Source organism: Oryctolagus cuniculus, chromosome 15, assembly GCF_964237555.1.
Source record: "Oryctolagus cuniculus chromosome 15, mOryCun1.1, whole genome shotgun sequence".
Classification (NCBI taxonomy): Eukaryota; Metazoa; Chordata; class Mammalia; order Lagomorpha; family Leporidae; genus Oryctolagus; species Oryctolagus cuniculus.
Window position 1 is genome coordinate 37,329,015 of NC_091446.1, and position 15,070 is coordinate 37,344,084.

The 15,070-nt window shown below is 44.6% G+C and overlaps 1 protein-coding gene across 8 annotated transcripts in view; it reads left to right on the top strand.

The window, feature by feature from the left end:
• Positions 1–15,070, top strand: part of MYOF (myoferlin) — a 176,003-nt gene that overhangs the window by 115,512 nt on the left and 45,421 nt on the right. For all 8 annotated transcript variants that reach the window (XM_070057611.1, XM_070057607.1, XM_070057609.1 and 5 more), the window contains 5 exons: positions 2,208–2,339; positions 5,325–5,488; positions 8,113–8,227; positions 10,876–10,981; positions 13,495–13,640. In XM_070057611.1, the coding sequence (XP_069913712.1) occupies positions 2,208–2,339; positions 5,325–5,488; positions 8,113–8,227; positions 10,876–10,981; positions 13,495–13,640 (663 nt within the window). The remainder of the gene's footprint in view (positions 1–2,207; positions 2,340–5,324; positions 5,489–8,112; positions 8,228–10,875; positions 10,982–13,494; positions 13,641–15,070) is intronic.

A 15,070-nucleotide genomic window follows, 5' to 3' on the forward strand; every position in this document is an offset into this window, starting at 1 on the left:
GAGAGGCAGAGAGAGAGAGAGAGAGAAAGAGAGAGGTCTTCCACTCCTCAATTAGCTGCAATAGCCGGAGCTGTGACAATCTGGAGCCAGGAGCCAGGAACCTCTTCTGGTTCTCCCACATGGGTGCAGGGGCCCAAAGACTTGGGCCATCTTCTACTGCTTTCCCAGGCAATAGCAGAGAGCTGAATAGGAAGTGGAGCAGCCAGGTCTCGAACTGGCACCCCTATGGGATGCCAGCACTTCAGGCCAGGGTATTAACCCACTGCACCACAGTGCTAGCCCCGTCAAAAAGTTTTTGAAAATGGAATTATAGGCCAGCACCATAGCTCACTTGGCTAATCCTCCACCTGCAGCGCCAGCACTCCGGGTTCTAGTCCCAGTTGGGGTGCTGGATTCTGTCCCGGTTGCTCCTCTTCCTGTCCAGCTCTCTGCTGTGGCCCGGGAGTACAGTGAAGGATGGCCCAGATCCTTGGGCCCTGCACCCCATGGGAGACTGGGAGGAAGCAGCTGGCTCTTGGCTTCGGATCGGCACAGCTTACTGGCCGCAGCGGCCATTTGTGGGGTGAACCAACAGAAAAGGAAGACCTTTCTGTCTGTCTCTCTCACTGTCTAACTCTGCCTGTCAAAAAAAAAAAAAAAAAAAAGGAATTATAAAGAGCATTTTCCTGGAATTTTTAAAAGATCTCCCAAAGATACATAGTTGGGAAAGGAAGAGGTATTTTAATAAGCATTTCTGATAATTGTGGATATTCATTTTTGATATAACACCAGATTCAAACATTAGCCTCTAAAAGCTTAATTGCAGTGTGGAATCTGAAGCCATATGATTACATTTTCCAAACTTGGCTCCACAATCCATTGGTCTTTCTTGGACTTTGAATGGCTCTTTTATCCATGCCTGATTTTGTAACATCAAGTATGTTCACTGGGAAAATATTGGTTCATGGAGTTTTATAGATCTTCCTAAGGTTGACACATTTCATCATGAAATGTGAAAAAAAAATCACATTTGTCCATATCACAGATTAGGAAGTATTTATGTATCAGGACACTATCAAGCTCACCATAACCAATACAAATTTTCCAAAACTCTAATTTTGAATTTTGTCACTGGCTACAGATACAGGCATTTTCCTTGAAGTGAGAGGTTCATTTTGTTTATACTGAAGAACAGGCCTGCCCCATATCCAAATCTGAATAACTACATTTGTCTGTTAATACCTGTTTTAAGTAAAATTGTACTTCATTTTTTAAAAATCTAGTTCAATTCACTATTTATTTATTTATTGACAGGCAGAGTGGATAGTGAGAGAGACAGAGAGAAAGGTCTTCCTTTGCCATTGGTTCACCCTCGCGCGCTGCGGCCGGCGCACCGTGCTGATCCGAAGGCAGGAGCCCGGTGCTTCTCCTGGTCTCCTATGGGGTGCAGGGCCCAAGCACTTGGGCCATCCTCCACTGCCTTCCTGGGCCACAGCAGAGAGCTGGCCTGGAAGAGGGACAACTGGGACAGAATCTGGTGCCCCGACCGGGACTAGAACACGGTGTGCCGGCGCCACTAGGTGGAGGATTAGCCTACTGAGCCGCGGCGCCGGCCTCAATTCACAATTTAAACAATTACACAAGTGCTTTTTCTCAAGACAACCATTATATCCTAAAATGCAACAGAAGGGCCTTGTGTGTACTTCCTATTTCATCACACAAAGCATTCAAAAGACTCAAGGGTCAGTATTTAACACAAATGATCATTTTTGCTACTTGATCAAGCAAAGCCTTCAGTGAGGTTGGCCTGTCCTTTGCTGAGAATGCATAAATCCTGGTAATTCTATTACTACCACGTACAGTGTGCTGTCCCTGCCTTGAGTCTTGCTAGAGTGGAGTTTTTCTGCCACTGCTTGTGCACCGTTGATACTAATGCCAGAACAGGGAAGAAGGTAAAGAACGTGTTGGGAAAATTGCTTTGATCTTGTGGCCCTCCTGGAGATGTCTCGGTAGCAGAAAGCAATCTGCGGCGGCTCATACTTTGAGATCTGCGGCTTTAGTTGTTATTTTGATCTTTGTCATAGGGTCATTTGGAAATAGGTTAACTAAAGCAAACAACATCAGACTGATGAGAGCAATGATTACCTGTTATGCCTGGTTTTGGCCCTAACTTAATGTCCCAGTCCATGCGGTGCCCAGTGAAATGTAACATGTTATTTATCTCACAGTATCCGCAGGAGAAAGTCAACGGGACAAAGGTGCCCGTGGAACTGCGCGTGAACATCTGGCTGGGCTTGAGTGCTGTTGAGAAGAAGTTCAATAGTTTTGCAGAAGGAACTTTCACTGTGTTTGCTGAAATGGTACATTGAATGATATTGCTATTTTTTTCTTTGGTGTTTCGGGGTGCTTTCAGTTTTCATCTTTAGGTAAAACATTTGGGTACCCAAAACAGCCACAGCATCATTATCACCCCTAAAATCCCATCCAAGGGACCTCAACCTAAGGGGATAGAGAAAGTCTTCCTGGGACTTCAGCATCAGTATTGAAACATACCAGGGTGATTAACATCTTTGGGGGCTGCTTCCAAGAGATGACCTCCCCTAGCTGAACTGAAAATGAGTGCCCTTCTAGCTGAAGCTCTAGAACTTAAGAATGGTTAGTCACACTGATGCATGATGATGGGACACAGAGCACAGTCCACACACACACACACACACACACACTCACAAATACACATACTGTTTTTTATTTTTACCAAGAAGGGGGACACTTGAGAAGTCAGATCTTGAAAATCTTGTTTGCATTAAGGGAGTCTTTAAACTATAGAATGCCCATTCCTCACTTTGTGGAAGTTTCCACGGGTTTGCCCAAAGACCAAGAAAATGCTGCCTGCATACTTGAATAACAATACAGAAAATTTATAAAACCTTCATTAAATTTAAAATCCACTTAGGTAATAAAAAGGCCCTATTATAATGAACCATTTTTATAAACTTTTAAAGCTAAAAATAAGTATTTTAACTTTTATACATTATTTTTAACTCAAGGTATTTATTGATTTAAACTTCCTAGATGTAGTTGATGAGTGTCTTCTGACAATTTTCAAATGAATTCCATTCTACAGATGGGTCTGCATACTCCAATAACTAAGGAGAAGACTGTCTCCGTCTAGCTAATCCAACATGTGTTCCACTACCCACTACCATACCTGACTACCTGTTCAGGATTTGGGTTCTGTTCTTCCTGGGCAAGAAAACCCATGGCCATTTTTATTTTTACATTTTATTTATTCAGCAGTGCCTGGCATCTAATAGTTCCCTATAAAATGATGATTGAGTACATGAATACATAAATTAGTTATGATGCATTTATCCATCCTTCTATCTCTCCTCCATCTATCTGTCCACTAAAACTTTAGGGAGAGGTAGCTTTATGCCAAGCACTGAGCCTGATGGTGGAGGTGATAAAGAAGCCCAGTTTGTTCTCAGAGTCTGGTGTTGAACATGCAGACTCCCAGGGCCACCCTGGAGATTCTGATTCTGTGCCTGAGTGAGGAACTGGCACCAGAGGGTGATTCCAACAAGGGCATCAGTGGGCCACTTTAAGAAGCAGCAGGACACATGGGAGACACACAGGTCCCTACAGCTCAGAGCTGGAAGTGCTGTTGAAGACAAATGGAGGGTGTTCTGGAGGCCACTGGCAAGGTTGATGTTGATATCCAATTGGCCGGGCAGGGTGCAGACTGAGGGCATACATCAGAGAGGCTGGCTCCTGCCTTCCTATAGGATTTCTTGGCATCCACCTGCGTTGAGCTCTGTGGCTGGGGCTGAGCCTAGAGAAGCTATCCCAGAGTAACAATCAGCCCAGGGCTCCCTTTGATTCCTTTCCAAGCCTAGATCCTTCCCCGTGTAAAGCAGAAGTTGAACTTCAACTCCTGCAGAGAGATTATCTACCCATTTTGGTTGTTTTGTGTGACTCCAGTTTGTCCAGGTTCTAATTCCCAGTGAATACGAATAAGAGCACATAAATAATAATAATGGAAATTTCACTGGTTTGTGCCTTCAAGTGCTAATACAAGAACTAACTTCTCTGTAAATTCGCCGCCCTGACCTGTCAAATTTTGAGTCTTTGAAGTGCTTTATGTGCACTTGTGTGCTTACTCATGAATACCTTTTTCTTGCTGTACTGCCACACAGCTGTTGGCTAAAGGTCATACATAACTCTCAAAGCTACCTAAGCTTCCCATATCCACTCTTACTGATGCATCTTGTCCTTGCCAAGGTCCCTGCCTAAATCTTGCCAGAGCCATGTTGTCTTCAGAGCAGAAATGCCAGGAATCCCTTGCTCCTTCATTCTGGATCCTTGTCCCAAATCTCACAGCCCCTTGTGATAACAGCTCCTTTGGCTTCTACCTGAAGCTCATCCCATCTCCAGGCTCAGAGCCTAGTCTGAGACAAGCACTGCCGTACCCTTGATCCCAGTTCCCACAGCAGGCCCCTAGTCAAATCTCCTCCTTCCTCCTTCAGCCAAAATCTTCCCCATGACTTACATAAATCACCTTCTCAGTGGCTTCCTTTACACACAAATGGAAATTCTAGTTTGGATCCAAACAGAGACACCCACTACACTGGCAAATCTCAACCCTGTCTGTGACTGAGATGGTCAAGAGATTCGTAGATTTATCAACTCTAACTTAGGAAGAGATGCCTGTAAACCAGAGCCTGCCATTGCTACTAAGCCTGCTCCCCAGAAAGGCCTTGGTCTCCCTGATAACTCCAGAGGGAATCAATGCTTGGAAGTTTTAGGCGCCATAAGGGTTGGGTGCTACAAGACCTTCATGTTTCAGAGGAGATTTTTGTAGACTGCCTGGAAAAGGCACCCACTAATTTTCTGTGAGGAAATGTGCCCCATTTTCTAAGAAGTAGACTGAAAATACACTTTATGAAGCCTGCACAATCATAGGGATTTAGAAGATAAAGTTCAGAGAGTTACTTGGAGCTGCTCAAAGTAACGATGGGGAAAGAATGCATGATTTCTCACTGTTTACAAAACGCTTTCACAGTCATTTTCACATTTGAACTTCAGAACAACTCTATAAGAGCGGTAATGTTATCCCTACTGACAATGAGAATACTCACTCTTAGAAGGATAAAGGACTTCTCCAAATTTGCATAATTAGGAACATAACAACTCAAGTCCTCATCTTCTGACCCTAAAATTGTTTGTTTGTTTGTTTGTTTGCTTTCTGTGGTTGTCTAGCCTTAGTCTCAGACTTGAAAGTTTGCGGTCTGGCTTTATTTCTTGCTCTCTGATGGGTTTCTCCAATTACATTTATTTTTTAACAGTATGAAAATCAAGCTCTGATGTTTGGAAAATGGGGCACTTCTGGATTAGTGGGACGTCATAAATTTTCTGATGTCACAGGAAAAATAAAGCTCAAGAGAGAATTCTTTTTGCCTCCCAAAGGCTGGGAATGGGAAGGAGAATGGACAGTTGATCCTGAAAGAAGGTAAGTTTTCTATGTATGGGAAAAACAGAATTGGAGTGCAGCCTTTTCCTAGAAATCACTAAATGGGATGTCTCTAGCATCATCTGTTGTAATATTCACATGACATTCACTGCTCAGGAGTAAGTCCATAGAAATTCACAGAAAGTTTAAAGTCATGAGTGCCACACAGTAAGACAATTTTAAAAAGCACCCGGAAGCTAACTTTTACTGAGAACTTACACATGAATGTGCTAAACACCAGTATTATCTTGCTCAATCTTACCTACAAGCAGGTAGTACAAGAATTTTGAAGGTTCAGAGATTTTACCCTATTCGCAAGCTATTGAGAATGCCTGCCTTAGTTTCATGCCTGCTGGTGGGAGACACGTGACTCCTGGATCAGAGAAAAAGGGTGTTACTGTCTACTATAATAACAAATCAGTCAATAACACTTGCTGTAGTTTTCTATGTCCCATTTCCCCCAGGGTGGCACAGAGAGGGGCTAGATAACACTTGCACATGCGGCAGATTACCATACACAAGACAAACCCTGAGCTCAGGAAATCCAAATCTTTTTTAATGGGCAGTAAGCATGCTCACCCTTTTTTCTGGAGAGAGATACTGTCTCTGCTTTTCAAGGCTATTCCCTACAAAAATATCCCTGGAAAGATAGTCTATAAAAATTGTGGTAAGTGCTTTAGCAAGATGTGCAAAAATGCAAAAGATTCACAGAGAATGTTGTCCCAACATCTGTACTTTGCACATGAGGGAAATCAGGCCTAGAGAGGTTGTTACTCGTCCAAAACCACATATCTTACCAGTGCTTAGCTGGGTCTATAACCCAAACCAGCATTCCACTGTTAGGCTGAAACATCCACAGGACACAGTAGAAGGTACCTTTAAATGAGAGAATTGCAGGATATATGAATTGCATCTGAAAAGCTATCGATAAAAAGAAAAATAATGGTTTTGAAAAGAAACAGTAGACGGGGATAAGCATGTTTCCCCTGGAATCTGTGGAGAACGAGAGCCTGGTTTCTAAGTGTTGCCAGAAGTGTTAGAACTAGAGCTCTCTTTTCTCACCATCTCACAACAACACACTCAAATCTGGAGAGAGCAAACTTATAGAGTTGGATTGTCAGGCCTCCAGTTGGAGTTTGGACTCTGCCATTTGCTTCTTTTTTTTTTTTTTTTTTTTTGACAGGCAGAATGGACAGTGAGAAAGACAGAGAGAAAGGTTCTCCTTTGCCGTTGGTTCACCCTCCAATGGCCGGCGCGCTGCGGCTGGCGTACCGCACTGATCCGATGATGGCAGGAGCCAGGTGCTTCTCCTGGTCTCCCATGGGGTGCAGGGCCCAAGCACTTGGGCCATCCTCCACTGCACTCCCTGGCCACAGCAGAGAGCTGGCCTGGAAGAGGGGCAACCGGGACAGAATCCGGCGCCCCGACTAGGACTAGAACCCGGTGTGCCGGCGCCGCTAGGTGGAGGATTAGCCTAGTGAGCCACGGCGGCTGGACTCTGCCATTTGCTTCTGTGATTGGGCAGGCACGAGGAGGGAGGAAAGCGAGTATGCTGCTCTGTTCAAACTCCATGCTCGCACACGATGGTTTTAATCCAGCTCAGCTTGGTTTCGGTGGAGTCGGGCCAGGGCTGGGGATTGGTGGGGAGGAGGAGAGTGGGCTTTGAATTGGACAGAAGGCAGGAAGGTTAGTGAGGGCAGGAAAAGGGTGGGAAGAACTGTGATCAGAAGGCCGATGGCCAAGCATGTCAGGGCTAGAGAGAGAGCAGCCAGGGCTTTTAGTCTCCCTTAGGGTTCTGAGAAGAGATGGTTGAGGATAGTTTATGCCTGTGATTGGGACTTTTTTTTTTTTTTTTAATTCCCTTCTAGTGCTTAATTCTAGGAGAGGCTAGGGCAGGAAAAAGATGCAGAGCTGATAAAGTGGAAAAGCCCTCATTTGCATGAATGCCTGGCAGAAGTCTAGAGTCAAAGTTGGAGCCTCCACACTTGCCTCTGGGCATTGTCCAAACAGTTCCAAAGCCAAGAGGAAAACTGGCGCAGCAGGGTCAGAATGGGTTTCTCCAGTGCCCAGATGGAGCTGGGAGACTGACGTGACCTGGCTTGGCTGTCTACCGAAGAACCAGCCAGAAAATGTGAACTCCTCCCTTCAGTTGGTGTGACGTCGACCAAGCAAGCATGGCTGACATTTCACACAGGAGGCTGTCTCTGCCCTGTGTGGTAGAAAGGGGGCAGGTGGGGAGAACAACTCCTTGTTCTTTTGAAACATTAGTCAAGAGTTCCCCTGAGGACGAGCTGAACAGCCTTCAGGTGAAACGGGAATGTGGAAGGCACTGTCTGAAGCTGCGCACAACATTGTTCTCCCAGTGCCCACCCTAGCTACAAAGAGCAACCTTGCCAATTTGCGTTCTCTCTAATTTAGGTCTCATTGTTCCAGCAGGCCCTTTCTTCAAAGGCATGGCAAAATTCCTAAGTACAAAGAGAAGCTGGGAGTGGAGAACCCGAAGGGTGAAGCTGGGGGAGGGAACTGGTACCATTCCCAGGGTGTAGATGCTCCCCAACTGCTGGAAATAAGTGGGGTCGCGCTTTCCCTTTCTCCGGGGGTAATGTGAGCCTCGCCCCCCACAGCTTGCTGACTGAGGCAGACGCTGGTCACACGGAGTTCACAGATGAAGTCTATCAGAATGAGAGTCGCTACCCGGGGGGCGAGTGGAAGCCAGCCGAGGACACCTACACCGATGTGGTGAGTGCCTGCTCCTGAGAGACCCTGGTGTCGTCTCTCTGAATCCTGGTCAGCTGGGGGTCCACCAAGCACCACGCTTGGCGTCTCAACAGCTGTTTACTCACTCTTGAGGTGGATGGGGGAACTCTCACTCACTGCTCCACTCCCTAAATGCCTGCAATGGCTAAGGCTGGGCCAGGAGCTGGGAACTCAATCCAGGTCTCCCACATGTGTGGCAGGAACCCCACTACCTGAGGCATCACCACAGCTTCCCAGGGCCTGCACTGGCAGGAACCTGGAGCTGCAAATCAGATCCAGGTATTCGGTACTCAGATATGAGATGTACATGATTTAACACTAGGCCGAATGTGAGCACCTTCAGAAACCTACTTATAACTTAAGTCACAAAAATGCCAAGAAAATTATTTTCTACAGAGAAGAGTCTATTTAATGACATGTTGGCATATGGTAAAGCTTGAGTAAATATTAAAATAAGTATTATTTAGAGTAAATATTATCTTTTAAAATCATAACAAATGAAATAAATGCTTATAACTTAAAAGACTCAAACAGCAAAAAAGGAATAAAAAGTTATTCTCCCTGATCCATATTTCACCATTTGATGATATCCTTCTGCTCATGTACAAGAATATAACATTTTTCCCCACCTAAATGGAATTGTGTTATATACAGAGTTCTGCAGCTTTCATTTTCACATAATAATATATCTTTGGCATTTTTTAAAAAAGATTTATTTATTTGAAAGGCAGAGTGACAGAGAGGGAGAGATTGAGAGAGAAAGAGGTCTTCCATCTGCTGGTTTACTCCCGAAATAGCTACAACAGCCTGGGCTGGGCCAAGCCAAAACCTTGAGCCCAGAATGCCATTGGGTCTACCACATGGGTAGCAGGGGCCCAAGTACTTTGGCCGTTTTCCACCACCTTCCCAGGTGCATTAGCAGGGAGCTGGGTCAGAAGTAGAGCAGGGGGCTGGCACTATGGTGCAGTGGGTTAACACCCTGGCCTGAAGCATCAGCATCCCACGTGGGTGCTGGTTTGGGTCCCAGCTGCTCTGCTTCTGATTCAGCTCTCTGCTGTGGCCTGGGAAGGCAGTGGAAGATGACCCAAGTCCTTGGGCCCCTGCACCTGTGTGGGAGACACGAAGGAAGATCCTGGCTTCGGATCGGCACAGCTCTGGCTATTGTGGCCAGCTGGGGAGTGAACCATCGGATGGAAGACCTCTTTCTCTCTCTGCTTCTCCTCTCTCTCTGTAACTCTGACTTTCAAATAAATAAATAAATCTTTTAAAAAAAGAAGAAGAAGAAGTGGAGCAGCCAGGACTCAAATCATGGCTCATATGGGATATGGATGTCACAGGTGGCAGCTTAACCCACTGCACCACAATGCTGGTACCTCTCAGGCATAGGTATATCAATAGATACAGATCAAGGAGCTTTTAAAAAAAAATGCCTGCAGAGTGTTTTACTAAATGTACCTCCTATAATTTATAATTTTGGGTGTTATTTACTCTTTTTTTATGGCTTTTTTATTTGAAAGAGCTAGAGAGACAAAGAGAGATACAGAGAGAGATCTTCCATCCACTGATTCACTCCCCAAATGGCCACATGGGCTGGGGCTGGGCCAGGCCAAAGCTAGGAACTAGGAACTTCTTCTGGGTCTCCCACATTGGAGCAGGGACTCAAGCACTTGGGCCATCTTCTGCTACTTTTCCCAGACTACTAACAGGGAGCTGGATCAGAAGTGGAGCATCTGGCTCTAACTGGTGTCCATATGGGATGCTGGCATTGCAGGTGGTGGCTTAACCTGCTACGCCACGCCAGCCCCTAGTCTGATTTTCATAAACAATATGACAGTGAGTATCCTTGAAGGCATGTCAGTATTCGCTAAAGAAAATTTGTGTAGAGGTCCTGGCTTTGCTTGGTCTACATATAATTTTGATCAGTGTTACCAAGTTACTTTTCAAAGAAGTAGTATAAATTTCTGTTTCCTGCAGCAGTAATGAGAGGGCTGTTGGCTTAAACACTCACTAACAGGCTTTATCATCTTTGCCAAAATAGGAGTAAGTGGTATCCTTTTATTTTAATTTCCACTCTTCATTTAAAGTGTAGCTGTCTATATTTCTGAATGTTCGTGGGGGCTACCTTTATTTCCTTTGTTTTTGAGCTCCCATTTGGTAACTCTCTATTGGTTTTTGTGCAAACACATCAATGTTTGACATGAACTTCGCTCAGTCTTACACGACTAGCATTATGAACCTCTAGGACATATGTGACAACGTGTATCTTTCATGTTTTATCCATTCTCTGGTGGGCTTTTTCCTATATAACTTCTCATTATGATAGTTAGATTGTTTCATGATATTAATTTGAACTATTTGAAATTGCTGATGTTCAATCGTTTCAACCTAACAAAATAGCAATTTCACATGGTTCGACCTACTGCTAGTCCATAAAAGCAAAAACAAAAGGTAGTTTAAAAGAGAATTTTTGAGTAGCACTTGTGCTTAAAGATTAGAGGTTGTTCTGAGTGGCATTGCTCTCTGAGATGGTATGTCAGCAAGCATACGGGAACCTATGCAAATGTGAGGAGCCATATCTAGCCTCTGCACCCGAAACTATGACTAACTTCCTCTTTTCCCCCTTCCAACAGAACGGTGATAAAGCAGCATCTCCCAGCGAGCTGTCTTGTCCTCCAGGTTGGGAGTGGGAAGACGATGCATGGGTGTATGACATAAACCGAGCAGTGGACGAGAAAGGTAACACTTTACATCTGCAGCAGAGTTGGGTTAAGAGTGAAGCTTCCTTGGGAGGGCAAAGCCCTGCCTTTGTGGGTACAAGTCAAACAGATCAGCTGGAGCTGTTACTATTTAGATAGAACGTTCAAGGGACAAGTAAGTGCTTGGACAGGTGCCAGGTGGGAGTGTCACGGGCGAAAAATAGAGACAAGCATTGTTGAGCTGCTGCTTGGGATGCCAGTATCCCATACTGCAATGTCTGGGATCAAGTCCCACCTTTGCTCCTGCTTCAGCTTCCTGCTAATTCGCTCATGAGAGGCAGCAGTTGATGACCCAAGTACTTGAGTTCCTGCCCCCCACATGGGAGACCTATATGCAGTTCCTAGCTCTTGGCATTGGCTTGGTGCAGCCATCTAGGGAGCGAACCAGTGGATGGAAGATCCATCTGTCTCTTTCTCTCTCTCCCTCCCACCCCCCTTCATCACTGCCTTTCAAATAAATTTTTTTTTCAAAAAAAAAAAAAAAAAAAAGTTGGGGCCAGCACTGTGGCACAGTGGGTTAAGCCACTGTCTACAGTGCTGACACCCCATATGGGCAACAGTTGGAATCCTGGCTGCTCCACTTATGATCCGGCTCCCTGCTAATGCACCTGGGAAAGCAGCAGAGGATGGCTCAAGTCCCTGGGCCCAGGCTCCTAAAAGGGAGACCTGGATGAAGCTCTTGGCTCCTGTCTTTGGCCTGACCCAGCCCTGGACAATGCAGCCATTTGGGGAATGAACTGGCAGATGGAAGATCTTTCTCTCTCTCTCCCTCTAATTCTGACTTTCAAATAAAACTTCTATTTTAAAGATTTATTTATTTTACTTGAAAGTCAGAGTTACACAGAGAGAAGAGAGGCAGAGAGAGCGAGCGAGCAAGAGAGAGGTCTTCCATCTGATGGCTCAGTCCCCAATTGGCTGCAATGGCCGGAGCTGTGCCGATCCAAAGCCAGGAGCCAGGAGCTTCCTCCGGGTCTCCCACATGGGTTCAGGGGCCCAAGGACTTGGGCCATCTTCTACTGCTTTCCCAGGCCACAACAGAGAGCTGGAAAGGAAGTAGAGCAGCCAGGACTAGAACCAACGCCCATATGGGATGCCGGAGCTTCAAGCTAGGGTGTTAACCCGCTGCACCACAGCGCTGGCCCCTCAAATAAAACTTTTTTTTAAGTGAAAAATATCAAGTGATATGGGACAAAGTGGCTGGGTTTTGAGATCCAGGCTGAGCCTTTAGGAGGAAGCTGGAGTTTGGATCTTCTCTAGTCTAAGCATACCTCATAATCTCCCTGGGAATGTCACATTTGGACCTTCTCTAGCTCAGAAAGGAGAACTATAAAATGCCTTAAAGATACCTTGTTCAGCAATAATGCATATTACTGACAAAGCTTCTGTTGATGGTGTTAGTTTCTATGAACAGTAATCCAAAGTTGAATTATCAGAAGAGAAAATTGAATTTTTTTTCTTTTAAGAGGGAAATGTACATAGAAAGAAATGGCACTGATTCAGACCATTTCAAGTAGATGAGTTCCTTACAAATCTTGATTCAATCACCCGACCTTATAATAGCCGTCAGCATTCATCAAGTACTTACTGTAGGTTAAGCATTGGCCCTGAGGGCTCTGCATACATTGTTTGTCTTAAAATAGCCCTACGAAAAGGTATGTTTTACCTTTATAATGAAGAAAACGGGCCAGAGATGGGCCCTGCAACCTGCATTTCAGCAAGCCCTGCAGCTGATTCTGAGGCAGACCTGATGGTGAGCACTGCTGTGGAGGCATTGAAGGAAACCACAGTTATTTGGGGTATAAAATACCATAGTGGCACTGCTACTAACTAACTTGAAGGAAACTTACTTAGTAAACAGTGAGGCGGGGTGGTGCTGGGTTTGAAGGGAGGCTGTGGGACTACATGGGCCACACCTTACCCACTGTCCCCTTCTGCCTCTGGAACTAGGCTTTCTCTTAGATGACTCTGTTACCATGAGTGAGTGGCGGCAGGAGAGCAGAGGAGACGCCTTGCCCACAAAGGAAGCTTTCTGCGGGGCGAGCCAAGGAGCGAGGCTGCGCTCAGTTTGGCTGAATCATGAAAGCCGCATACAGATTGGGCATCCTTTACCCAAAATGCTTGGGGCCAGAAGTGTTTGAGTTTCTGGATATTTTGGAATATTTGTAATAAACATGATGAAATATCTTGGGGACAGGAGCTACATCTAAACATTTACATTGGCTTATGTTTCACATATATCATACACATGGCCTGGAGATAATTTTCTACAGTATTTTTAGTGCACCTGTGTTTGGACTGTGACCATTGCATGATGTCAGGTGTGGGATTTTCTACTTGTGGTGTTATGGCACTCGGAAAGTTTTTGGATTTTGGAGCTCTTTGGACTAGGGATGCTTATGTCGGTCATTAGACTAGACAACGTTTTGAAGGAAAGAAAATAAGAACATTTCCTGGAGTTTATTTGTGAATTGACAAATGCATTTCTCTCTCAAGGTTGGGAGTATGGAATTACTATTCCTCCTGATAATAAACCCAAGTCCTGGGTTGCAGCGGAGAAAATGTATCACACTCACAGACGGCGAAGGCTGGTCCGAAAACGCAAGAGAGATTTAACACAGACCGCTTCCAGTACCGCACGGGTAAGAGGGGCCGCAGAAGGGAACTGGCCTCGGGCCTCTGCTTTCTAGACCACAGGGAGTTCCAGTTAACTTGGTTGTTGGAACCATTTGTAAATCAAGGGCCCAATACTCTGCTCAGGGTGCATGAAGTGTACCCACCCCACCAATGGTGTCACCACCCCCAGGACTGGGCAGACATGCCTACCCCAAGTCTACCGATTTGGAAACTCTAGAGATGGGCCCTGCAACCTCCATTTCAGCAAGTCCTGCTGGTGATTCTGAGGCAGGCATAATGTTGAGAACTAATATGAAGGCATTAAAAGAAACCACAACTATTTTGGGTACAAAATATCCTAGAGGCAATACTACTATAGGGCTTGTAACAATATATGTAAGGATTAGATCCCAACTTCACTGTCTCATCTGCAAAATGGTAATATCCCATCTAATTAGGATATTATAAAGCTTTAAAGGGAATGATCATAAAATCAGTGGAAAAATACATTCTTCACGATAGTAAGTGGCATGTTTTATGTGCCTCCTGTAGTTTTAGGTTCTGAATACGCATCACCTACAGTCTTGTAAGGTCTGGATTTTATCCCCATATTACAGATAATGCTCACAAGAGATTAATAGATTCCTTTACTTCATGCACCTAGTAAGCGACAGAGCTGCGGTTTGAGTGCAGGTTAGGCTAGTTCTAAACAGGAACTCTTTCTATTGCCCCAAATGCCTGATTCCAGAGCTGTTATGAAGTTATTTCCTATGAGAAGCAAACATCCTGGGAGTGGAAATGGAGCCATCATTATCTTTGTGCCTCCTTGCTAGCTCAGGAACATGCTCTCAACAAATAATGTAGTAGAGTGGATGAGCTGATGAATGGATGAATCTTGGTTATGGAAGACACTTGGCTCCTTCCTTCCCAGTGAGAACACCAGGGTGAGGTGGGACAAAACACTGGACCGCCACTCAGAAAACCTGGGACTGGCCCACTTCTACTGATGAGATTTCTGGGAGTTGTATCATGTTCCCTAAGCTACCTCCCTTGGCTACAGAACTATCTCATTGCCACTATTAATGGTCCTATAGAGTCAGTTACAAGATTGTGCTTAATCTGGATTTTATCTTTATTCAAAAAAATTTTTTTTTAATTTTTTAAAAATCAGACTCTACAATAATAACTCACATGAATCTAAGATTATAATATTATTTGGTGTTATTTTTATTAAATTCAGCCATACTTTCAAGGTATTTATATAAAATTTCTACTACTAAAATGCCAACCACATGAAGGCAAACACTGCCTGTTTTTTATTGCTTTTCCTTAGCTGCTAACACTCTGTGTTATGTAGTAGGCATTCATATTTGTCAAAAGGGTAGAACAAACCACTGAAAACTGAGATAGTTATTTTTAAGCTGAAAAGTACTATACTCACTAGTTATTAAGTATA